We start from the raw sequence: 27,165 nt of genomic DNA, 5'->3' as shown, positions 1-27,165 counted from the left end.
TTCTCTGCGTTTCACATACCAGTCTCTGGTGATTTCCTCATGTTTGTGTGACCATCATGTTGACTCACATTTGTCTGAACAGCTTCCTAAAGGCCTCTGGAGCTGTTCATTTAGCCTAGAGTTTGGTATACAACATTCAGTCCAGTTTAATCTTCCTAGATTAAATTAGATTAGAAATGAAAAATAACTGGTCTCTTGATCAACAGCAAATACTGTAAGGCACTAGTGATTGATTTAGTGCCCTGTAGTTTAAACCAGAGTTCCTGGGTGACACGAAGGGCTAAGTACTAACCAAAAAGTTCGTGGTTCTTATTCACTGAGAGGCACCTTGGCTGGTAGGTGTGACAATCTGCTTCTGAAAGGTCACAGCCTTGAAAACTCTCTAAGAGTGCCATTCTGCTTTGCACACACTGCATGCACACATGGGGTCACCATGAGTCAGAATAGATTCAAGGGCAACTAACAACAGTTTTCATTCTTTAATCATTAGTTCTCAATTAACGAAACAATGTTGTTTAATCCCAATAGCTAGTTGTGCCCTTCCAACTTGCTGTTCCCTTAAACTCCAGTCAATTTAAGTGGTCCCCACATGTACTGAAACAGAACTTCTGGGGATGCGGGATTTAAACAGGCTTTTTAGGTGATTCTGATGTGTGCTAAAGTGTGAAAACCTCTAATTTAGTGTATGTTATGGCATTATTACAGGGGTAAAATGAAGCGATTTTTTATTATGAGTCTGACATTTTCCTGAAATCTTTTTATCTGCTTCCCAGTGATAACCTGACCATCTCTGATACTCTTTTGGCTTTTATTATAAAATCTCAATCTAAAAAAAAGAAGGTGGGGACCAGGTTTGCTGGTCCAATGGAGCCTGGTGTAACCACTGAGATTATGGCCCCTAGCTGCCCTTCAGGTCTGGAATTGAACCCACAACTGTGGTTTCCAGCCAAACAAAGTACAGGCATGTGAGTTAAACATTTACCTCAAGTAGACACACGCCCTGGAGAGAACAATCATGGGAGAAGGAAGGGCTGCTTATGCACAGGGAGATAGCTAAGGGTGCAGAAGAGTATGAAGGGATGGACACTGGGAGGAGGTAACTATGGGGAGGAAGTGGGAGGGGAGCTGCTGCATTGTAAATTTTGGTCAATGACATGAGACAAAGTATATGTGAACTGCTGTATGAAAAGTGAATTTACTCTGTAAATCTTCACCCAAATCCTAAATAAATAAATAAATAAATAAGAATCAACTCAATCACAAAAAAAAAAAGGCCTTCTGGAATAGCCAATAAAGACATGAAAAGGTGTTCAAAATCATTAGTCATCAGAGACATTCAGAGTGAAAAAAAACAATGAGATACTACTACACACCCACCCAGTTTGACTGAAATTTTAAGTGTTGGATGGAAACCAACTGAAACTAGCATTCACAGCTGGTAATATGTGTATAAACTTTACCACAGCTGTTTGGCAGTATCCACTAAAGCTGATGCTCCTATTAGGTAAATGTGTTGTGTGCTGTTGAGTTGATTCTGACTCATGATGACCCTGTAGGATAGAATAGAACTGTCCGCATAGGGTTTCCAAGGCTGTGATCTTTACAAGAGCAGATTACCAGGTCTTTTCTCCTGTGGAGCTGTTTGTGGGTTTGGACTACAGACCTTTCAGTCAGCAGCCAAGAACTTAACCATTATGCCACTAGGGTTCTTGAGTATACATATCGCACAGAAATGTGTATGTAAGTGTACCAAAAGACAGAATGCAAGATTTATTATAGTAGTATTCCTAATAGACAGGAGTAGGTAAATGAGTGGATACATACATCGTGTAGCAGACAGGATACTATACTGCAATGAAAATAAACCAGAAAATAAATCCAGAAGCAACCTGGATGTATCTCTGAAACATTGTTCAACAAAATAAATAAAGCCCAAAGTTCAGAACTCAGCAAAGAAATTTAAGCCCAGGCAGAGCTATGGAATCCACAGCGGAAAAAAATCAGAATAGTTGTCATCTTTTAGGTAGGAGTGATTTATTGAAAGAGGATAAGGGAAGCTTTTGGTATGATGGTTGTATTCTATTTCTTGATCTTGATGGTGGTTACATGGATATGGTCACTGTGAAAATTCATTCTTCTTTGTGTATATTTTACTTCAATTAAAAAGTTTACCTTAAAAAAATAAACTCCTTGTGTGTGCATGTTGCCTAATTTATGTGTGTCTGTGTGTGTTTATTGCCTTGCATACACACACACACACACACATATATACTTGGAGAGTGACTGAGTAGTTAAAGAAGATTCATAGGTACATGCTCAGCAGGAATCATCTGTTGGATGTGTATTTATGTTTTATAGGCGCTTATGAAATGCAAATGTAGCTAAGAAGGTTGAGCTTGTCGTTTATGCTTTATATATTTTTATTACAATTTCTTGGTTCTTCTTAAAGTACCTAGCTGAGAAGATCACCCAAGGAACTAGAATTTGTACTGTGATAAGGGTTGATAATGGGGTGGAGGAGGCATTTTTAGGGAGACCAGAAATAGGCTACTGGCTAGTGGTTTGCTTTCATTCCATATAGGAAAGCACCACCCCCACCCCCGTGTGAGTTCTCACTTCATTGTTACAAAACTTTTTTCAGGGTAGGAGTAAGGCAGTGGTTTAGGCTTCAGCATTACCCTATTTAAATCATCCTAAAGAATGTCCTCACATGGATGATTGGGTAAGCAAAAGATCTCTGTAATAGCCTAAATTGTCTGGATGGACCTAAGTTCAATAAGGGGGCTCTTTGGTAGCAAATAGAAACTCACTTCAAACTAGCTTTAGCAAAAGGGAAAATTCATTAGTTCTCCTTCCCAATTTGTGAAGGAGCTCTGGTAGCATAGTGCCTAAGGGACTTGACTGCTAACCAGAAGGCTGGGGTTAGCAAATCCACCAGCCACTTCTCCTGAGGAGGGTTGGACAATCTCCTTCCGTAGTGATACCGCCTCAGAAACTCAAGGAGCGGTCGCTATGAGTCGGGTACGACTCAACGGCACATGACAACAACTACATGAAAACATTGTTTGTATCCTGCTTCAGTGAGCTGTGACTGAGGTCTTTAAAGGTTGCATGCAGCCATGTAAGATGCAACAATTGGTCTCTCCTCCTTTGGAGCAAAGAAGAATGAAGAAAACCAAAGATGCGTGGAAACAGTTATTCCAAGGGACTAGTGGACCATGTGAACCTTAGCCTACATGGTCCTGAGACCAGAAGAACTAGATGGTTCCTGGCTACCACTTTCAACCACTCAGAAAGGGACCAAAATAGAAGATCCTGGATAGAGTGGGAGAAAAATGTGGAACAAAACCCCAAATCATATAAAAGACCAGGCTTATTGGTCTGATGGAGACTAGTGAAACCATGGAAACTGGCCCCTAGTCACCCTTTGGGCCTGTAATTGTACTTCCTGTAGTTTCCAGCCAAACAATAGGCATATAAGGTGAACATTTACACCAGGTAGGTACACTCCTTAGAGTAATCAATCATTGGAGGCCAGAAGTGCAGTATATGCTCAAGGAGATAGAGGGCAGGAATGCATAGGGAAAAGGATGACACTGGGAGGAAGTGAGAAGAGGGCTGTTTATATTATGGGGATTGCAGTCAATGTCATGGAACAAAATGTATATGAACTGTTGTATAGAAAATGAAATTTGCTCTGTAATCTTTCACCCAAATCACAATTTAAAGAAGGTGGAAATGGTTGTACAACTCAAAGAATATGATCATTGTCACTGAATTGTACATGTAGAAACTGTTAACGTTATGTTTTGCTGTGTATATTCTCAACATTAACAAAATTTTAAAAACAAAACAAAAGGCTACTAGTTGAAAAAAAAAACATACACAAAATAGAAATTTAGAAGGGTGAGAACATGAAATGAAGCACTTAAAAAACTGCTTTGCCTGTGTTGAGAGAGAGTTCTTAGGCTTACTTGCTAGGGCTTGAGCAGAATGCATCTGCTGGGACAAGGCATCTCCTTTGTGTGGCTGCCACCATATCTGGGCTCCCACCAGCAACTTGAAAAACTCTAGCTTGCGACTTAAGTTAATATTTTGCTAGCATTTTGACAACTGCATATAGAACTTTCCAGGAAAAAAGTTTGAATCCTTATATCTGGGCTAGAATTCTTTCAGTAAGATCTTTAGCTGTTTTATTTTGTGAAGTCTTGCAGATTGTGTCCTGAAATGTTTGGCCAAAATAAAGCAGTATTCCAAACTCCTTTTCTTTTAAACATATTTAGCATGTACCATATCTGAAAGGAAATGAATAGGGTTTTTTGGAAGTAAATTTCTTCTTTACTGGGCTTTTAGGAAAGCCATTGCCCAAAGGCTACTAATAATATTGAACAGTTGTCGCCAAATTAGTTTCTCAGTACTCATTAATAACTGTTGGCCTGTGTGGATGAAAGTGGTATAAGTTGCATATTTTCTGTTCACGAATGGATTCTTCCAGAAACCCAGCCTTGGGCCAGTTAGAAGTCATTGTTCTTATGACTCACCTGTTTGAAGTTCTTTCAGTTTTACTCCATGAGACACTTGGAGGAAAAGCTAGTTAGTTAAACTGAGTGTCCCTAATGGTTTGAGGTTGCTGATAATTAACAGAGTTTTGTTAGGTAAATAATTTGAGAGAAATTCAGCTTGATTGGCAAAGCAAGCAGAGCTTTGATGCAACTAAAATTTCAAGTTTTATATCCAAATCAAGTCAGCTTCTCTTAACTTTGTGAATCTGTCATTTAAGATCCACAGAACGGTAACTTAATTACTTCATAAAAGCTTATATATACTTTAGTAGAGAAGCATCTTGATTTCCCCCATGTGACAACCCATTGCCCACAACTGTGGCCAGTTAGTCAGATGTCCTACATGCCTTTCATTGGATGTCAGTGGGCTCAAGGTTTCCATAACATTTTGCTGAGTAGGCCTAGTGTGTCTGTTTCCTAGCAGAAATTTAGGCTAATGGAATTTGAATATGATTGATTTGTAGGCCTCTTTGGCAATGAGTAAATCTTTTGTTGCCTATTCCAATTTTACCAGTTACATTTCAACAGCTTCTCTAAAAACAGACTGGGAATGTGTGCCTTCTGCCAGAACAGTTTTTCAGTTTGAAAATTAATGCACATTAATAACACTGTATAAAATTTAATCTGAGCTACTTTCCACAGCCATAAAATGGGACTGTTACTGCCTCAAGAAATTAAAGATACAGAGTTGGAGTAACCTCTCAGAGACAATCAATCACTGGGCCTGCCGACACAGTACCATAGTATTGGGGGGCAAAAAGCTCAATTGGCATAACTTAGTATGTAAAAATCTTGTTCCACAACCTACTTTGGTGAGTAGCAACTGGGGTCTTAAAAGCTTTTGAGCGGCCATCTCAGATGCAACTATTGGTCTCCTCTTAGCTGAAGTGAAGAAAATCAAAGCCATTTGGAAACAATTAGTCCAGGGATATGATGGACCTCGAGACCAGGAGAAGAACTACATGGTACCTGGCTGCCAATGCCATCCACTCAGGAAGGGATCAAAACTGGAGATCCTGGATAGAGTGGGAGGAAAAATGTGGAACAAAATTCAAAAACACAAAAATGACCAGTATTACTGGTCAGTTAGAGTCTGATGGAACCCCCAACACTGTGGCCTCTGGATACTCTTCAGGCCTGGGATTGGCATTCAGCCCAGTAGTAGAAAGAAAAACTTACATGCAGAACACCCCCCCAGGGCAATGCACCCACTTATTCTAGGGAGATATGCCACTTGGAGCAGTTGGCCATGGGGCACCAGAGAGGAAGCATTCACGTGGAGGGAAAGCTGCACAGACAGGAGTGTATAGTTAAGAAGGGCACAGGGAGAGGGAAGGTGGGCACGGGGATGGGAGGGGAGGAGAATACATCATGGTCAAGGATGGTAATCAGGGCATGAAATCAAATGTATACAAACTGTTGAATGTAAAACAAATTTTGCTCTGTAAATTTGCACCCAAAGCACAATTAAAAAAAAAAAAAAAATCAAATCAGGGTGTACAAGAAGTGCATTATGATATACCAATGTAAGGTACCATGGTGGTTCATGAATGTCCACACAGTATGTAGAGTATGCTGTGTAGTCAACTTTGAAACCTCTGTACTATCTGTGTTAGAACACAAGACAGAGGCAGTGGAGTCCTTGGACTAACCACTTACGTCACTAAAGAGGGACTAGAAAAATGGTCAGCACAGGATGTTTTCTGAAGGAGTTGTATGTTGGGTAATAGAGTGAGGCAGAAAGGAGTCAAGAACCACTGTCAACCTGTGATTAGCAGTAGGCATCACTTGTCAGATGTTGGCAGTGAAGTTAAGTGTATGGTTGCTATGGTTCCCTTCCAGAAACCCAGACTTCTGATGGGGCTAGCGAGGCATGTTCCTTGGAACGTGCTTCATCATTGATGCCTGCAAAGAAATCATATGATACTGATCCAAGTACCAGTAACCATAGCATCTAGGATTTGCACAGCACAGTTAACCTCCATCCTTGTTTCTGTTCTATAAGGGGAGGACGGAAGATTCAGACAGCCTTCACTTCCTCCTCTAAGACTGCGGCCTCAGGATACTCTTCTAGATCTCATCACTCTGGTGGTGGTTTCCAGAAGAGTGACTTCTTGCCATTCACTCCTAGCACTACTCCTCAGCAGCAGGATAGGTATTGTCTCCTGAAGTATGTCACCTAAAAGTACCATCCTAGAGTCAATCTGTGGTATGGTTTAAGTCCTTGGAGAATGATTCCTCTTTTTGATAGAAATGCTTAAATAGCTTTGATCAACATGAACAGTGTCTTATTTTATGCTTCATCAGATCATGGAGTGCCAGAATTCTGTGCTGTTGCCAGCCATGGACAGCTATTGTTGTGGTATTGTTTAGATCACCCTATTACTATAGTTTAAGGCATTCCACATTCTGGACACAGAGTGATAAACTCTTACTCACTTTATGCAATTGGGGGGAGGTGGTTATCAGTTGCTTCATGAGTAACACTTTATAAAATCCAAATGTGTGTTTTTTATGGTTTTGTCTATTAGCAGAGCAAGGCATCAGAGGCAAAGGAGATTCCACCTCATTTTCCATCACTGGTAGATGAGTTTATTGTTGGCTTTGAGAGTTTGAAGCAGCCATTGATACTATGTCTGTTCCCTTTATACTGCACTATATGTAGTATTTCAGATATAAAGATGCAAATCTAGGATGTCAAAACCCCAAAAATGTCCCCAGTAAGTTGGGCAGAAGCAGCTTCTGGTTGACATACTTTGGTAGTTTGTTATTTTTAAAGGAAGACCATCATTGCAATTCTCCACTGAATATAGCAGATGTCCAAGTCCAAGTAGTATTCCACACTGAAGGCTTTTTCACTATGTCTGTGCTTAACCTATGGTAGTTTTATTGGAATTTCATTTATCTGATTCTTCATTGCATGTTCACACTTCTCATGTGTGTGAGCTCACTGCATACATGCATGTGCAAGTTTCTTATCGTTGTGAAACACTCATTGCTTCAAGAAAAGGTTGATCAGAGAGTTTCAAGGAGTCAGGTTTATTAGTATTCTTGAGAAACATGCCCCTCTATTCCTTGGTGCATGAATCCCAGTCACCATGTTCTTGCCCCATTTAATGTAGCTGGGAATGCAGCTCCAGGTGAGATAGGTTAAGCCAGAAGTAATCCCTACCCTGAAGAAACTTAGACTCCAGCAATGGGTGTGATTCAAACATACAGAACTAGAACTACCACTTAGAGTAGGACACCTCATTTAAAAGATACAGATATATACAGACACATATACATATATATGTATATGTATACACACACACGTATGTATTACAAGGACCAAGGGAAGCCCAGGTCTTACTTGGAGGTAACACCAGATTTTGTAGATGGGTGGTATAGGACTAGGAGTAGACTTTGGAACAAAAGAATAATAGTTGAGATGGGTAAGTAGGTTCCCCCCAACCTGCCCCCCAAAGGAAAGAGATTTTGAGAATACACATCACCTTAAACTAAGGTGGAGGAGTTAGTTGTACAAGGCAGAACTTTGTGTGTACATGTATGTGTGTGATGGAAAATGGAGAGAAGTTGGGAAGAAAAAATAGAATGTTAGAATTTTGAAAAACCCTGAAGGCTAGGCTGTTTGGTTTAGACTTGATTTTGGCAGTGAAGCATTTCTGAAGGCCTGTCAACAGACCTAGCACTAGGAATGAGAAATTTGGCTACAGCAGTCAGGGTAGAGGAGAAGTGGGGAGACCAGTTGAATTTTTGCTTTTGTCCTGGTAAGCTGTGGTAAGGACTTGAATTGGAGCAACATTTATGAAAAAGAGTAGTAATGGAATTGAGACCCATGAAGAGATAGAATCCCAGTACTTGGCAGTAGTCATGATGGAGAACAAAGGACAGACAGAATCATTAAACTCCAGGATTTCTACAGTTGCTGTTGTTATGTGCCATCGAGTCATCTCTGACTCATAGCGACCCCTCCTTGGGTTTCTGAGGAGGTATGTCTATGGAAGTAGATTGCCTGATCTTCCTTCCAAGGAGTGGCTGGTGGGTTTGAACCACCAACCTTCTGGTTAGCAGTCAAGTGCCTTAACCACTATGCCACGAGAGCTCCCGATTTGTACAGTAAGTGGGTTGAATATGTAGGAGTATAATTTTGTTTTCACCACCAAGTTTGGGTAATTTGGTGAGATGCAAATTTGACAGGGGTTAGGATGGTGTCTTGGGCATGTTGGATTTGAGGTGCAAGTAGACCACAGAGTTGTAGTGATAAGAGCTTGGAAACAGGGACTGGGCCTTAGATAGTTGGGGGTCTTGTGCATAGAAGTGACATTTAAGAACTGAAATCCTCAGATACAAGTATAGCATTAGAAGAGTGAGGAAAATAACTGGAGCCAGGGTGTGTATTAGGTGTGGAGTTGTAGCTGTGGAGACAGATCAGCACATCAGTGTGCTTTGTCAAGGAGACCCGAACCAAACCCACTGCTATCAAGCTGATTCCGACTCATAGCGACCCCATTGGGTTTCCAGGGCTGTAAATCTTTACGGAAGTAGATTGCCTCATCTTCCTTCTGTGAAGCAGCTGGTAGGTTTGAAGTGCCAGCTTTCTGGTTAGCAGCCAAACACCTTGCCTATGATGCCACCAGAGCTCCTTAGGTGTATGGACAGGGAGATATATTACAACACCAAAATCAAAGGAGCATGAGGGCTGCCTTTTGTTAAAGTACGTAGATCACACACTCACTAGTGAACTTTGAAAAAGTTTCAGTAAAAGTTTGTGTAAAAGACAGTTTGAAAAAATTTAAGGAAGTCAGAAGATTAGCAGAAATGTGTATCTTTCCTTTGAAATAGACCAGAAAGCAGAAGAGAACTAAAAGAAAGGATGAGTGTAGGAAGAGTTATTGTTTTAAAATAGGGGTGCCTTTTCCATTATAGTAGACCAAGAGGAGGGAGCCTGTAGAGAGGGAGAAATGCTAGATGTGGGGGAGGAGCAGGCAGGGATTGTACTACCTGAAGGACTGGTGTGTGAGGGAAAAGTGCTGGAGGGCCTGGACAGCAAGGGGAGCTTCTAGTAGTACTAGCAGCAGCTGCTGCCATTTACTCAGTGCCTCTTATGAAACCAGTAGATGCTTGCGCAGGTCCTGGCCCCTGTTCTAGAGAGGTGTTGTACTAGAGGATTGGGGTATGTGCTCTTGAGAGTCAGTATGTCTGTTGTATAGGAAGTATGGGATTATAAGGCCCACTGCACATAGCCCCTCAGTTGTTCTAGATGGGCACTGTTAAATAACAGCATCAGACTTAATTTGAGAGGCAAGAGAATTAACATCAGCATCAGCCCAAAGCTGATTCCTGTGAGAGGCAGATCAGACATACTGCCACTCTTCAACCTTTTTCACCAATTCTCACATTAGCCATCCCTACCTTGGCATGCTCTACTTATCTACTGGGTTCGATAGTTCATTGCAGTAGCCACACAGAATTCACAGACCATACGATTATGGGGCTTATTAAAGAAGTAACAGATTACAATTCAGAAGCAACTTGGAAGTGAGAGAACAAGTCAGGGTACAGTTCTTTGATCAGGAAAACTTCCTGGCTGTGCCTATAGGTAGGCCTCTGCTGCCATGTCTTGCTCAGGCCTGGCTTCTGCCCTGCTTGGGCAAGTGTTACAGCTTTTTGACTCTATGAAACATGCCACTCCACTAGCAAGCATTCTCCTTGAAGGTGCTCAGTTCCCTTGCTCCATGGGTTGGCAGACCTATTACAGCCACCTTGCTCTCTGAGTCAGGAAGCCCAACCTGCCGTTTTGTGCTGGTCTGTTGGTTCTGCTGCTGCTATTACTCTTTCGTGTTTGCTGCCACTTCTCACCATCTTGTGCTGTCTTTAATGTTACAGCTCTTTCTCTCCTGGGTCTAGGAGGTTCTCAGCGCAGGGACCTTGAATCCAAAGGATGCACTCTGCCCTTGGCTCTTCTTGATGTTAGTGAGGTCTTCCTTTACCCCTGTGATTGACTCTCTTTAAGCCTAGCAGGATGGCAGAACTGACTAAATTCCCTTGGTGGGGTACAGGCACCTTATTTGTATATCCTCACCAATCTTGGCAAGAGTTTTACACACCTTATTTGCCAAGTACTACTCAGTAATTTCATGGGAGTTACAAGGCCATGGCTAAAAGGGCCATTTAATCAGTTCATTGCACCACAGACACCCATTTCTGTTTGCATATGCATGGAAAATATATTTCAGTATTGACTGTTTCCTTTGTTAACAGTAACCATTTAATGTAAGTTGCTGAAGTTTAGTCCACAGCCAGGACACATTGTTTTGTGATTTGGAGAAAACAGGCCTTGTGATTACAGAGAACATAATTTGGAGTGGACTGTCTGTGCCCTTAGCACCGTGATAGAGCTCTCTTTGACTTGAGTGAAGGTGGCACAAGTAGACTTAAATAAATAAGAACTTTTAAAAGAAACATACAGTAATTTGTATACAGTTACAGGTGACTTAAGTAGATTTGTTAAAACTGATTTCAGGAGAAATAAACCTCCTCAAAAAGCTGTTGAGAATTATTTCTGAGGCTGAACTGAGCCTAGAAAATAACACATCTGAAGAGATACAGAAAAAGCTGAGTACAGTTTCTTTTCTCAAGCCATGTACTTGACAAGATACTAAATTACAGAAAAATGGAAAGGAGGAATATTTCAGTACATTTTTTTCCCTGGATTATTTGAGTTTTTTTTTTTTTTTAAAGAACAAGGTTCATTTTCTAATAACTGTACTTTCTTACCAAAAACCCTGGTTGTATTATCAGGCTCTCAGCATCCTAGAAATCACTTGTTAATTGTAGGCTTTCCTTTATGTCAGTTAGTCATTTGGAGAATTTCTGTCACCAATAGTGGCGAAGTGGTTTTATACTTTTCCTGGGCCAGATGTTCCCCAGGGAGTATTTTTCTAGTGTGTTCCCTGGTATTTTCACTTTGTGTGCCTTTAACTATTATATTACATTGAGAGAGATTATTTCTTGAGAATTTAGTGCATTGTAGAAAGGATGCTGTTCAAAGAATGGAAATCTTTTCTTGAACCCGGAGGTTTCTGATGAGTTTTATTTTTTTTTAATAATTATGAATACTGTTAAGAAGTGATGTGGTTAAATACTCGAGTGCTAACTGAAAAAGGTCAGCAGTTAAATCCTGCCAGCTACTCTGTGAAAGAAAGGTAGGATCGTCTGCTTCCTTAAGATTTACAGCCTTGGAAATCCTGTAGGGCAGTTCTACTCTGTCCCGTAGGGTCACTTTGAGTTGGAATTGACTTGGCGACAGTGGGTTTGGTTGATTTGTGTGTGTGTGTGTGTGTGGTTTGGTATCAAGGTGTTAGCAGTCAGACTCAACATAGAGAAGGGACTTTGTAAGAAGTAAACCATAGTGTCTGTGCCCCTGGATTATTTCATAGGTGACTGAAAATGAGATAATTTACCTATCCTCCTTTTGTGAATTACTAGGTCATCTTTGTGGGTTTGGTTGAAACTTTACAAGGAGCTCTGGTAGCATAGTGCCTAAGGCACCTGACTGCTAACCAGAAGGCTGGTGGTTCGAACCCACCAGCCACTTGGAAGGAAGACTGGGCAATCTACTTCCGTAGTGATACCACCTCAGAAACCCAAGGATGGGTCACTGTGAGTCAGGTCTGACTTGGCGGCACATAACAACAATACCATCTATATGTACACTTAAATAGGCACATATTCACCAAAGTATGTATGTTACACTATGCTGAGTATATGTGAGTGTGTGATGGTGGCACTCTTGGCCTTTCTCATCGTGGAACCTTCTGCTTATGAGTCTATATATACCAAATTTGAAAGCTAAATTTCTTACATGTTTAGATTTAATACAGTTTTCCTTCATACTCCAAAACCAAACCAAACTCACTGCCATCAAGTTGGATCCGACTCATAGTGACCCCTCCTTGGGTTTCTGAGGGGGTATCACTACAGAAGTAGATTGCCCAACCTTCCCTTCTGTGGGAAGTGGCTAGTGGGTTGGAACCATCAGCCTTCTGGTTAACAGTCAAATGCCTTACCCACTATGCCACCAGAGCTCCCTCATGTACCCCAGTGATTGTCTTTCCCACTCCAGTTGGGGATCACTGCTTTTAGACTGTATGGTTTTGTCAGTAGGTGTGTATTGTTTAGGATTGGTTTTAATCTGAAAAATACCATCTTAAACAACTCAGATGTTTATTTATTACATAAAATAAGTGTGGAAATAGACAATCTGGGGCTGAAAGAGTGGCTCTTGTGGCCATCTGGAACCCAGGCTCCTCCTGCCTTTTGTTCCTCCATACCCAGGGTATGACGCTCATTTTCACATTCCAGGGTAGCTTCTTGGAAACCAGCCTTCACTCCTAGTTCAAGCAGCAGGAAGGAGGAAGAGGATGAAGAAGGACATGTGACTTCCCTTTAAGAAACACTTCCTGGAAGTCCCACTGTATACGCTGATTACATCTCATGGGCAGGAACTTAGTTACGTGATATGCCACTCCTAGCTCTATGGGAAGCTAGGAAATACAGTCTTTTAGCTGGCAACAAAGTACACAGCTGAAAATTGGTGACCTGTTTTGATAAGCAAGGATAGGAATTGGGGTAGATGAGTAGCAGTCTGCCAGATGGAGGGAGTGTGCTCACCTACCTTTTCTTTCTTTTCTTTTACAGCTTTATTGAAATAGAATTCTCTTACCTTATAATTCATCCATTTAAAGTATACAATTTAATGGCTTTTTGGCATATTTACAGAGATATGCAACCATGAGTCACCCCAGAAAGAAACCCTGTTGCTCCACTAGCAGTCACTCTCCATTTCCCCCGTACTCTCCTCTTTAGGCAGCCAACCATCAGTCTACCTTCTGTCTCTGTGGATTTGCCTTTGATACATATTTCATATAAATGAGATCTTACAGTGTGTGGTTGTTTGTGATTGGCTTATTTTATTTCCATGATGGTTTCAGGGTTCATCCATAATGGTCCCATGGATTGGAATTTTATTCCATTTTATTGTCAAATAATTCCATTGTTGCTGAATATTTTGAGTTGTTTCTCCTTTTTCACTATTATCAATAGTAATTGCTGTGAACATTCATGTACACATTTTTGTGTGGACATGTGTTCTCATTTCTCTTGGGTGTGTACCTAGTAATGAAATTGCTGGGTCATGTGGTAACTTCATGTTTAACCATGTGAGGAACTGCCAGACTGAAAGTGGCTGCATCGTTTTATATTCTCATCAATAATCCACAAAGTTCCAATTTTTCCATTTCATCACCAACACTGGTTACTATCTTTACTACTACTACTACTACTACTACTACTACTACTACCACCACCACCACCATTATACCATCATCCTTGTGAGTGTGAAGTAGTTTTGATTTGCATTACCCTGATGGTTAATAATGTTGAGCATCTTTTTGTGTGCTCACTGACCATTTGTATTATCTTCCTTGGAGAAATGTCGACTAATTTCATGTTCAGATTGTTCATTGCTAGGGTATAGAAATTGCAAAAAGGACATGGAGACAGCATCTTCTGACCTTCTCTAGCCTCATAGGGGGTGGAGAGAACATGATCTTTTTAAATACCGATTTTAATACTAGCCACCCTTCCCAAAGCACTCACTATTTCTCTGCTGGGTTCAATAATTCACTGCAATGTCCTCACAGAACTCACAAACAATACTCACAATTAAGGGGTTTATTAGGGAAGTAACAGGTTACAATATAGGTTCAGGGACACTCAGGATACAATTCTTTAATCAGGACTGCCTTCCCTCAGTTCCATGCCCCAGGCACACCTCTCTGGCCCTTGGCCTCTTGGCCTGGCCTTGGCCCTGCTTAGGCAAGTGTTAAAAAGTCCTTTTAGCTCTGCTGATAGGTATGCCTAGGTGCACCCCACTCTGCCAGCAAGGCTCCTGCCCAAAAGCTATCAGCTTTCTAGCTCTGTGAGCTGGCAAGCCCACCACTTTGTCTTAGGCTGGTCTCTCAGTTCTGCTGCTGCTGCCACCATCTCTCTGCTGTACTCTCTGCCGGGTAGCTCCAGTACAGGGATCGCAGGTCCAAGGATGTGCTCTGCTCCTCCTTTGGCTCTTTTCTCTTGATGGCAGTGATATCCCCATTTCTGCCCCTGGGAAGGGCTCATTTTAAGCCTAGTGAGATAACAAAACTGACCAGTCCCCATCCCCACATTAGGATTACACACACTTTATTTCCATGGTCCCACCCCCACAAAGCCACCACTCATCTGACAGCTTCTCGTACTGTGGTGGCTTGCATGTTGCTGTAAGGCTAGAGGCTATGTCACCAGTACTTCAAATGCCAGCAGAGTCACTCGTGGTGGACAGATTTCAGCAGAGCTTCCAGACTAAGACTGGGAAGAAGGAAAAGGCCATCCACTTCTCAAAGAATTGACTAGTGAAAACCTTATGAATAGCAGTGAAACACTTGCTGATATATTACTGGAAAACTTTGTGAACAGCCCTGAAAACATTGTGTGATAATAGTGCCGAAAGATGAGCCCCTCAGGTTGGAAGAAACTGGGGAGGAACTGCCTCCTGAAAGTAGAGTCGACCTAAATGATGTGGATGGAGTAAAGCTTTTGGGACCTCCTTTGCTGGTGTGGCATGACTCAAAATGGGAAGAAACAGCTGCAAACATCCATTAATAATCGGAACTTAGAATGTACAAAATATGAATGTAGGAAAATAGGAAGTTGTCAAAAATTAAATGGAACACATAAAGATCAGTATCTACTGTCCACCTGGTAGTTTTCTCAGACTTCTCTGTGAAGTATCTGGAAAAGAGGCACCATCTTGTTTGACCTGCTTTAGCAAACTGAAGCTGCATCTGCAAGCAAATTCTGGACTTACATGTATTTTTCTTAAGGTGGCATTAATACTTGACCTTGTTTTTTGTTTGTGAATTGAAAAATCTCAGATGTTGCAGCAGTAATTTAAAGGTTTATAGACCGAAGGGAAAATTGATAAGGGAGAGAAGAGTACCCTTGGATGTAGAAAAGTGGTCTATCTCCCTTTGTTTTCAAATTTAAAAATAAATAAATTAAATGAAGTAGTTACTAGATGTACTCTCCAAGACCTGCCTTGTAAAAGGAATTTGAAAACCCAGTTGTCAAGTTTATTACGACTCATAGCAACTCCATGTGTTTCAGAATAGAACTACATACATGGTTTTCAAATGACTGACCTTTCAGAAGTTAATAACCAGATCTTTTCTTCTGAAGCATCTTTGTGTGAATGTAAACCACAAACCTTTCAGTTAGTAGTTGAGCACTTACCCATTTATACCTCCCAAGGGCTCTAACTTAAAAGAATTTAAACCAAAACCAAACACTGCCATTGAGTCAATTCCTGCTCATAGTCTCCAAGGCTGTAAATCTTTACAGAAGGAAACTGCCTCATCTTTCTTCCATGGAGTGGCTGGTGGGTTTGAACCACCAACCTTTTGGTTAGCAATCAAATGCCTTAACCAGTACACTACTAGAGCTCCTTGAAAGGAACTTTAGGGGATGGCGTAAAATTCAGTACTTTGTGTAGCTTCTGATCAGATGTATCCATTGTTGTCCTTACTTAATTGTTTTAAATTTTTGTTGAAATTGTTAATTTTCTACCTGTTTTCCTGGTAACATTGGATCTTACTGCCACTTGTAAAATCTTATTTTATGAGCTCCTGGATTAACAATTGAGAGGATGATTCATCTTTATTTTAGAAATAAAGGAATACCAGGTACTGGCCTTTTGATTCCAAGTGGAAATGTGTACTAGAATTTTGTGTCTTTGTGGGCTAATAGAGGCTTTTACCTCAAGGTCAGAAAAGTGCATGTTACAGCCTGGGACTATGATGACTTTTGTGCTTCCCAGATAACACCCTTGTCTTCTGTTTCAGTGATGGCTGCCATCAGGAAGAAACTGGTGATTGTTGGTGATGGAGCTTGTGGCAAGACCTGCTTGCTCATAGTCTTCAGCAAAGATCAGTTCCCTGAGGTGTATGTGCCCACAGTGTTTGAGAACTATGTGGCAGATATTGAAGTGGACGGAAAGCAGGTGAGCACACCTTCCATAACAACTGGTACCGTTTTACATGCTAGGTTTTTCAGGGTCTGTAAGGAGTTGTAGACCCTTTTGCCTCTTCAGTGTATAATATAATTACAACAGAAATGTTGATCAGAGAGAATTCCATTCTCACTCTGACATCTTAGCGCCCAGCTCTGTTTCTTTGTCCACATCCATACGTATTTCACATGGGTCAGCATAATTACAAGTGCTCTTTTCAGCTTTATTTGTATTTGAAATTTAGTTTGTTTCCAAATGGATAATACTAAAATGAACCTCTTTGTATTGATGAACTTTTTTTTTAAAAAATGTCTTGAGTATTTCCTCCAATAGTCAGGAATGAGATTGACAAGGTGAGAGGTTCTTACTCAAAATATTTCTCAAAGGGGTATAGTAATGTACCACCACTAGCAGTAAGACTATTTAACCAACATCCTCATCCACACTTAATTTTTTAACAAGTTTTTTTTCACTTTAACATAAAACAAGACTGTCAATAGTTCTTTAGTTTTTTGTCATTGACAGTGAGAATAATGTTTCCCCATGTCTGTCCTTAAAGCCTAGTGGTAAGACTGGGGTAAGGCTCTTCTGGAATTGAAGTATATCTTTTTATTATTATCCTCTTCATCTTGTTGTCATAGTGTCTTACCTGACCTTCTGTATGTCTATTGAAGAAGGAAGATACCTTTTGAAAATGGGTCAACTAAAAAGAAAACTAGAACAGGAGTTTCTCTATCACACTTAGTCCTCTTAGGCATTCAGTCACAGCTCTCATATGCTGCTGGCACCACATACATTGGCTCCCATAATTCCATCTCCTTTCTCCCAATCTATAGGTCATCCACCAGTGCAGAGTGTTGCCAAACCAGCCTGAGTCAATTCTCTTCATGAATGTTTGGATGTAGGTGTTGCTATGGGCCTGATAGGAAGACTAATTGTGTGGAGACAGAGCCTAGTTGTGACGAAATGAGTAGAATATACTGAGATCTTTGGATTTGCTGTCACTTAATGCCCTTCTGTCTAACATTGCCATACCATAAACAAAAAGCTAGTGGCTTGAGGGAGGCAGAGATAGATTAGAATTTTTGACACCTTGCTCTCCCATGTTTGGTGACTGTATATTGCTGTATTTATCCCACCAGTTTCTTCAGGGAGAGTGTGTGTGACCATTAACCGGGAAGGTCTATTCCCATCTGTGACAGTACGTATTTGTTGGAGGCAATAGAGCAATGTAGCTTTTGTGTCATCTTTGAAGCCTCATCTAAGCCTGGAGGTCTTGGCACTGACCAGAATCTTGCCTATAATCAGTTTAGGGATCATGACTTAAAACCTTGAAGAATGGTCTGTAAGTTTTTTTCTTGCCTGCCATCCTTGAACATGCCTGACACCCTGGTAAGGAGCCCCTTACCCAAGGAGAGAACCCCTTCTGGGAGAGGTGTCACAGGCTAGTTGCCTATTTCAGGGCAACTTGGGAGCCCCCCAGGGTGGGAGAGGATATTGGGTGGGAATGTTTTTGTGGCATTGTGCACTCACAGAACTCTAAGGAGTCGTGCAAGATTTTAGGTGATCATGGTCCCAGGAAGAGGCTTGCCATAAATAAAAATGCCCATTTTGACATAAGATAGGCTCAGCACACTAGAAACTTCTATCAGAACCAGACAAGGTTGGGTATGACTGAACTGAACACTCAAACACCTGTGGAGGGGAAGTGCCTGGGGAGAGATTAGATAGGTAGTAAATGAGCTTTACCATGCTGAGGTCATACCAGTTATGAGGATTGGGTATCAGTATATCACAGATACACATACCAAGTTAGTGGTGTCCATGACAGAGGACCAGTGGCACTTGTGGAGGTTGTGAGTGACACATTAGAGGTTGAGGTAGAACAGATAATTAGCCATCAACTTTAAGGACGAAGTTATATTTAGAAACTAACATTTGGGCTGTGACAGTACTATGAGAAGGGTATTGCAGGCATCGGCGGGAGGGCCCCTTGGGCCCCAAAGAGCCTCTGAGCAGAGGCATTGAATATCCCATCTGGCTGTAAGAAGGGGTGACAGCTAGCTGCAATGCCTAGACAGTGTGGGAGGGGATCTGTGTGTAGGGCCCAGGCATCAGTTTATCCTTCTTCCCCAGCTGGGTGAACAGGCTCCCAGGTGTGAAATTGAGTACCTTTCTACCTTATGTGATGCATCCATTCTGCCATTTAGACATTTTTTGGGCAGTTAAGGCAGAGCCACAGGCCTTCCCTGACAGTGCAGACCTTGCCTAATACCCACGCAAAGGTGCCTTTTCCTACCCACCAGCTCAAATCTAGGCTTGTCTCCGTGTTTCCACATTGGAGCAAAATGATGAGACAAAATAAGGAAACTGTTGAATGAGAATATGTTAGAGAAAGTTACTCATATGCAGTCTGTTTTGCCTTTTATACACCCACCTGGTGGAGTGTTACTTAAGTTGAGCTCTCCCTCTTCTCTGTCCATTTTCTTTCCTACGTAGAAGGTTATTTATAACTAAACACTTCTTAGAAGCTACAAGGTTAGTTTTTGGCTTGATATTTTAAATTGTGTTATTTTATTTAGTTCTAGGATCTGTCTGTAAAATTTGTAATTTTGAGTAATTTCAACCTAAAAAAAACACACCATTCACCTTTGGGCCTAATTCTATTAAAAGTGAACACACCTCTGTTTTCATATTTGGGACGGTCACTTGGAAATACCACTTATAAAAGAGGGATTAACCTTGTACTCGGGGTTGTTTTTCCTCATCACAGGTAGAATTGGCTTTGTGGGACACAGCTGGGCAGGAAGACTATGATCGTCTGAGACCCCTGTCCTACCCAGACACGGATGTTATACTGATGTGTTTCTCCATCGACAGCCCTGATAGTTTAGGTGAGTGGCCCTGTAGCCTGATGTTGACTGTCACTCCCTATGTGCATGGCTGACGCCAGTTTCCTGGATCCTTTCTAGGCACCAAGTATCTGCACAGTAGAGTAAACTTCAAAACAGGAGTTATGAGGGGCCTTCGAGACTTACATAGCCTGGACCCTGGATCCCTTTATACGTGGTCTGGCATGGCTGCCATGTTTAAAATTACAAAGCAAGTGGGTTCCAAATTCAAAGCTATTTTTTTTTTTACTAAGATTTGGGGAAAGCTTTTTTTGGGTGTCCACACCTTTTTTTTTTAGCACTTCATATTTAGCCTGCTGCTTCCCAGCCTCTAGATTGGTGATTAACTGTCTCACAATATGTTTTTAAAGCTCTGTTTAGCTCTTTTCTAAAGCATTTTAGCTGATAAAGGGAGCTTTGCACCTGACTGTTCCCCTAGCCCAGGTGGCCACATGCTTCAGGAACCACTGTTACTTCAGAAAAAGACTGAACAATGCAGACCTCACATTCTGGAACAGGGTGCCAAGGCCTTAAGCAGAATTTTCAGTTTGTGCTCTGACGACGATCATATGTCTTGTTTGGTGCTGCTGCTCTGTCATTACAGGGCAGCAGGAGACCAAGGAGATAGTCAACATGAACAACTTTTGAAAGCCTGTTGGTAACCTGGACCTATGTGTGTTAGGCAGTTAGAGTGACTATGTTTCTGTCATGGTTTATCCCTCCTTACTGATGATAGTAGGGGCACTCCCAGACACTGAGCCACTTGCTCAAGGAGCCAAGCTGTGATTTACCGTCCTATGCTATGTCCCCCAGGACTGAGACAAAGCAGACTCTCTCTGCCATTGGTTCACTTTGGTCATTTTCAGCAGTTGTGATTATTTTTGGTTTTCTAAGTAGTCTGGAATTGGTAGGGGGCTACTTGGAAGATCATGGAGGCTGGGGTCCCTGTACATTAGGTGAGGGAAAAAATGGAGCCATGTGACACCCTTCTGTCAGATACACATCGAAGACTTCATTTAGATCCTCTGGGAATGAGAAGGCTCTGGGCTCTGTGCCTTATCACCAAGAAATATAATACTACAGAGACAAAAGTAACTCCAGAGCTAAATTGTCTTCCTCCTCAGTCTCACCTTTTTTCTTTTAGGAACATATCTCCTGGTCTCAAAGGTCTTTTGACTTCTATTTTAGCCATGATTTGTTTATTACTGGCTCTTCCCCCAAAGAGCAGGCCTTGGAGAAGACAGCAGAGGTAGGAAGGAATGTGGAAAAGAGAGCTTGAGCCCCCTATCTGAGAGACAAGCATCCTTGGGGACAGGGTCTGGATACTGAAGGATGCTATATCCTTACTGGAGGATTGCAGGAGAGTGTCATAGGTAGGTGAAGGCCCTTTACTGAGCTGAATCAGCCTGGCCCTGAGTCTGAGTGTAGAACAAGCTGAACCAAGAATCAGAATCTGTGTGTGAGGGTTCAGCCCTGCTGTTGGTCAATCCTGTGACAGTGGTTTACTTTTCGTAGCCTTGGCTGTTCCACTGGCGAGTGATCCAGAGTATAGACTAGTCAGGAGTTGGCAAAGTTTTGTAAAGGCCCAACTAGTAAACATTTTAGACTTTGCAGGCCGCATGATCTCTGCTACAACAACACAGTTCTACCATGACTACTCAGTTCTGCTATTGCAGCACGAAATCAGCCATAGAAAATTATGTAAATGAATGGGTGTGGCTGTGTCCCAATAAAAATAGACTCCAGACCATATTTAAGTTGCTGACTCCTGATCTGGATGACAAAAATTTCTCTGGCTTTCTAGGATTCCCAAAAGCCCAAGGAAATCATCTCTAAATCTGTGTGAAGTGATGTGCCCTAGTAAGACCAGGAGATGATTTTGAGGGCGAGAAAGAGTATTGGTGATTTGGCATTGCTGAATTAGAAAGTAAAAAATTAGACTTGATTATTATTTATCAGAAATGAAGATAAAACAGAGGCAGTTCATTCTAATTCTCTGTGCTCTGTATTTGATTGTTGGTGTCATATATTCAGTAAGTAAATATTAAGCATCTATTTATGGAACTTCTGTTATAGATGGGAGGGGGGTACAGAAGTGTAAAAGCAACAGTAAATCCACTAATGGTGAGTGTTCCGAATAAAGTAAGAGAGATGGGTATGAGTGGGCCATCTGCTGTACTGTCTTAGGATGGTTAGGGACAACAACAACAAAATCAAACTAACTGCTGTTGAGTCAGACCCAACTCATAGTAACTCCTCCTTGGGTTTCCGAGGTGGTATCACTACAGAAGTAGATTGCCCAACCTTCCTTCTGAGGAGTGGCTGGTAGGTTTGAACCGCCAGCCTTCCGGTTAGCAGTCAGGATGGTTTCACTGAAAAGGAGACCTTTGATCAGAGACCTGTAGGAGCCCATACAGATAGCCAACAAAGGAACTTCTTAGGCAGAGAGAAAAGTAACTGCAAAGTCCCTGAGCAGAAATAGGAAGGACGGAATCCAGTGCAGCTTTAACAGAGTGAGCGGAGGTGAGGGTTGTGGAATAGGGTGGATAATGGTGAGGGGTAAGGAGGAGCTCTTGCAGGTTTGAACAGGTAAGCAATGTGATCTCATTTCCCTTTCAAAGGGGATCACTGGCAGCTGAACTGAAAACTGACCACAAGGTTCAGGGATGCTGAGGCCTTTTTACTTCACTGTGAGATGTGCTACCCTTTCTTTTCATTGCTCTGAGGACAGGAACCATGCACTTCTTTGGAAACTCTTTGCTCCAAAAGGAGACTTTTGAGTTTCAAGTTGTCACATTAGTGGTAATAATCAACCCTGTAGCTGCTGTGAAAGGAAGTGGTCGAATGTCAGTCTTGTGTGCTGAAGAGTAAAGTGTCACTGAAATTAGATTTTCCTGACCTCGCTTACGTAGCTTCTCTATGTGATACGGTCTTTCAGCCAGAAGATAAGAGAAGGTCTTTCTACATACAGTCTAAGCATCCCCTGCCATTTTGGTAATGTGTTTTGAAATCAGAGAGTAAATACTTTTTTTTTTTTAATAAAACATAGTCTTGATTAACAATCAGCACCATTTGAATGATCAGCATACTAAGCACCTGGTATATGTTAATTTAACCCTCAAAATAATACTATGTAAGGTAGGTACTGTTGTTACCCCATGTTAAAAAATCATCTCTGGGGCTGAGATGTCTAAGGTGGTGTGGGGAGTTGAACCTGGGCCCCTCGTCCACCAGGATGTACATACAGCCTTTCTAAGTTAGTAAAATGTTGCCAAGAAGCTGCAGCTGGTTATAATTCATTTTCAAAAGTTTCTGTGTATCCATGTAAAGTCAGTACCTCACAGGGTGTGAGGGGTTGTGCTGAGGGCCTTTGAGCAAAGTAGAGTGGGCGCCCCTGCCTGTGAGGTGGCTCCTTCTCAGAGGCAGACAGTGCCATTGTGGAGCTACCCTGGATTCTGGATCCTTTGCTTCACCAGAGCCTCACCTGAGTCCTACCTCTAGAGGACCTCAGCAACATGAGTTCTTAGATAGGACTGAGAAACGGTTGGTGTCTCTGTGCTAAGAGAGGGGGTTCAGTTTTGCCTTTTTCTCTGGTTTTGTAACTAACAAGATTACATTAAATGTCCAACAAACTTCTAAGGCAACAAAGAAAATTTGTTTACAATTTAACCAGAATCTCTTGGAGATTCTTCATAATTGAATTATGTACAATCCCAAATTCTATGCATTTTACTTCTTTCAGAAAACATCCCAGAAAAATGGACCCCAGAAGTCAAGCATTTCTGTCCCAATGTGCCCATCATCCTGGTTGGGAACAAGAAGGATCTTCGGAATGATGAGCACACAAGGCGGGAGCTAGCCAAGATGAAGCAGGCATGGTTTGGGGCAGGGCTGTGTCTTCCTACAACATTCTTAAACTTGGGCCCCAAGAATAGAGTTTGGAAGACCCATCAGAATTCCTCACAGGCCAGGCTGTTGCAGAGAGAGGCTCAGAAATCCCTCTGTTCTTCGTCCCTCATAGGCTGTGGACTGCACAGAGGGTCCCTAAGTCCAGAGATGGAATGCCTTCTGTGAGGTAGTGCTGTGTCCCCAAGGACTGCCAGTCTCAGAAGGGGCCATCCCAGCAATAGTGCTCCAGAGGCAGGAACGTCAGGCCTTTATTCCTCTTCAGTTATTACATTGGTAGAAGTGAGGCTGAAGATAACATAAGTGACAACAGAAGGATCAGGAAATCCTGAGGGTAGGGAGTCCAGCCACAGACAGAGAGCCCTAATGCCTTGATAAAAAGGATGATGGAGGTGTGACATCTTATCCTCTCTGTAGGCCGGACACATGTCTGCCAAACATTTGGTCATAATTTAGACAATGTCTTTTTCCTCCCACTCTGTCCAGAATCTCCTGCACTGATCCCTTTCCAAGTGGTTGACAGTGGTAGCTTGGCACCATCTAGTACTTCTGGTCTCAGGTCATGGGAGCTGAGGTTCCCATGGTCTACTTAGTCCCTTGGACTAACTGTTTCCATGCATCTTTGATTTTCTTCATTGTTCTTTGCTACAGACAAAAGCTTTGAAAACCCCCATCGCTACTCACCAAAGTAGGATGTAAAATGTTATTTTTGTATGTTATGCCAATTGAGCTTGATGTCCCCCATGACCATAGTCCCAAGCCCATAGGGCCAGTGACTCACATCCTCAAGGTGTTTGGCTTTGGCTAAGAAGTTATCATAACTTTGCCCCCGGTAGCTTTTATATTTTATGGACATTGTTATAAACAAATCAAGCTCTCACTGCTGTCAAGTCAATTTCAACTCATAGTGACCCCTCCTTAGGTTTCCGAGGTGCTATCACTACAGAAGTAGATTGCCCAGTCTTCCTTCCAAGGAGTGGGCTGGTGGGTTTGAACCTCCAGCTTTCTGGTTTGCAGTCAATGCCTTAGGCATTCTGCCACTACTCAAAAGTTATGGTAACTTCTTAGCCAGACATTCTTAACAGCACATACGTATGTAGAAGTATTTCTAACTGAATTTTAATTCTCTGTGCCTACTTATTAAATGTTAACTGTTAACTGAAAGTACTCTTTTTTTCTTTGCCAGGAGCCAGTAAAGCCCGAAGAAGGCAGAGATATGGCAAATAGGATTGGTGCTTTTGGGTACATGGAGTGTTCAGCAAAGACCAAAGATGGAGTGAGGGAGGTTTTTGAAATGGCCACGAGAGCGGCTCTGCAAGCCAGACGTGGGAAGAAAAAATCTGGGTGCCTTGTCTTGTGAAACCTCGCTGCAAGCACAACCCTCATGCGGTTAATTTTGAAGTGCTGTTTATTAATCTTAGTGTATGATTACTGGCCTTTTTCATTTATCTATAATTTACCTAAGATTACAAATCAGAAGTCATCTTGCTACCAGTATTTAGAAGCCAACCATGATTATTAATGATGTCCAACCCCTCTGGCCCACCAGGGTCCCTCTGACACTGCTCTAACAGCCCTCCTCTGCATTCCCACCTGACACACCAGGCGCTAATTCAAGGGATTTCTTAACTTCTTGCTTCTTTCTAGAAAGAGAAAAAGTTGGTAACTTTTGTGAATTAGGCTGTAACTACTTTATAACTAACATGTCCTGCCTATAATCTATCAGCTGCAAGATATTCTGGTGAGTCACCACTTCAGAACTTTGCTCCTAAATGGGTTTCATTGCCATTGTTCTGAAGTGGGCATCCAGTTTTTTGAAAATGTGCTCTGCCACAAAGGCCCAAGTCCTTGCAGCTATGATAAAGTTACAGTTCTGTGGTTTCATGTTAGTTACCTTATAGTTACTGTGTAATTAGTGCCACTTAATGTATGTTACCAAAAATAAATATATCTACCCCAGACTAGATGTAGTATTTTTTGTATAATTGGATTTCCTAATACTGATATTTGTCATCTCGGCAGAAAGTGTATTGGTTTTTTTTAAAAAAAGAAAGTGTATTTGAAAATAAAGTCAGATGGAAAATTCCTTTTAAAAATTCCCGTTTTGTCAGTTTCTCTGATAAAAGATGGCCATTTGACCCCTTTTCAGCCCCATTTATGCCATTACTCTCTCCCATGAGCTGGGCTAAGCATATAGGAATTTGGTTTCATGCCTGAGACTATTAGATACTTTGGAAGGTGGCTTTACCTATCTCACTTGGACTGCTGGATCTGGCTCTAGTTCACAGGTCTCCTTTCTCCTCACTGTATCCAGCTTCCCTCCCAGAGGAGACACTAGTCCTCTTGGGTGGCACTTGGTTTCTTCTCTCCAGCTGACTAAACTTTTTTTCTGTACCAGTTAATTTTTCCAACTACTAATAGAATAAAGGCAGTTTTCTAAACTTCCTGTATCCTGGTGTTTGTGTTGCTGTTGCCAAGGCTGGGAGCAGGAGAATGAATCAGCCAGCCTGGCCTAGCTCACACTGGAGAGGTTTGCTGAAGGCAGCAAAGTGCCAGTGCCTCCCTTTTCTCACTGATCACTACCCTAGCTTTTCCTAAAATGTGGAAATACTTAATGCTATGCCACATTAAAATTAACAGCGTGGGTGGGAACACAGCTTACTGAGGAGATGAGGGACACTTCAGACAGTCGTTCTTAGGAACAATCTCAGAAGTGTAACCTCTTCCTCTATTCCCCTTCCATTTTCAGTGTCTTTCACTGAAAATGCCTGAGTTCCAGATAAGGTAGACTAAAGATGGAGGATGGCTTGAAATTGAATGGGTTCGCTCCCCCGACTGGCTGCTGAGCCCCCATTTCCTTGGGCTGGAGCAGAGCCTGGGTGGTACCTGCAGCCTAGGACTCTCCTGAAAACAAAACTGGACACAGACCTGCGTAAGAGTGGGTGCTAAACTGGGGCAGAAAGGGAGGAGGGAGGCCGGAAGTGAAGGCTGCCCTGGCAGCCCCAAAGCACAGAGAAGTGAGTTTCAAGGGTGGATTTGTGTTGACGCCGGGATTGCCAGTGCCTGTAGCCCCCTCTGTCCCGGGCATTGCCCATGCTTCCCCCAATGCCCTTAGAACTGCAGTGTTGGCACGGAGAGAACTTGCCTCGGCCAAGCATACCATTCATTACGGCACGGCACAACTCGCTCTATGCATCTGGTGACATTAGGGCACATGCTGCAAGGACCATGATAGAGAAACGGGGAAGGAGGCACAAGCGGAACCCGCTGCTGCTTACCACCGTTGGCCAGTCTCCCAAGACCGGCCCCACGGCCTGAGAAACTTTTGAGGAAGGATCCATAGTCTTCGAGAGCCCGGGAAGAGGCTGCCCAGAACACCCTTAGGCAAAAACGTTCGGCTGTGAGCTTCTGAGACGGACTAGACAAGTCTGCCGCTCCGCCCGGCCTGGGCGGTGTCCGCGTCCGGCGGGGCCCCGGGCACCCGCCTCCCAGGTCCCCACCGAGGGAGGAGCAGAGGTCTACGGGGAAGGGCTGGAGCCGGATAAGGCGGGACCCTCGGGCCCCGAAGGGGCGGGGCGGCCGGAAAAGTGGCTGCGCCACGTGACCCCACCATGAGCTGGTTAAAAAGAGGCGCCTCCCAGCTCTACCCGTCCCTGTGGTTCCCGAGCTGTAGTCGCTCTACTCCGGTTCCCGCGTT

The 27,165-nt window shown here is 42.4% G+C and overlaps 1 protein-coding gene across 1 annotated transcript; it reads left to right on the top strand.

The window, feature by feature from the left end:
* The first annotated feature begins 16,506 nt into the window (after positions 1 to 16,506).
* Positions 16,507 to 24,828, top strand: RHOA (ras homolog family member A). Its single transcript, XM_007955332.2, has 4 exons — positions 16,507 to 16,662; positions 19,445 to 19,565; positions 23,305 to 23,435; positions 24,655 to 24,828. The coding sequence occupies exons 1-4, from the start codon at positions 16,507 to 16,509 to the stop codon at positions 24,826 to 24,828; spliced, it is 582 nt and encodes a 193-aa protein (XP_007953523.1).
* The last annotated feature ends 2,337 nt before the right edge of the window (positions 24,829 to 27,165 follow it).

The sequence above is a fragment of the Orycteropus afer genome, unplaced genomic scaffold, assembly GCF_000298275.1.
Source record: "Orycteropus afer afer isolate SDZICR_OR568_19922 unplaced genomic scaffold, OryAfe1.0 scaffold00498, whole genome shotgun sequence".
NCBI lineage: Eukaryota > Metazoa > Chordata > Mammalia > Tubulidentata > Orycteropodidae > Orycteropus > Orycteropus afer.
The sequence above is the reverse complement of the archived record's forward strand: the minus strand, read 5'-3'. Positions and strand labels throughout refer to the sequence as shown.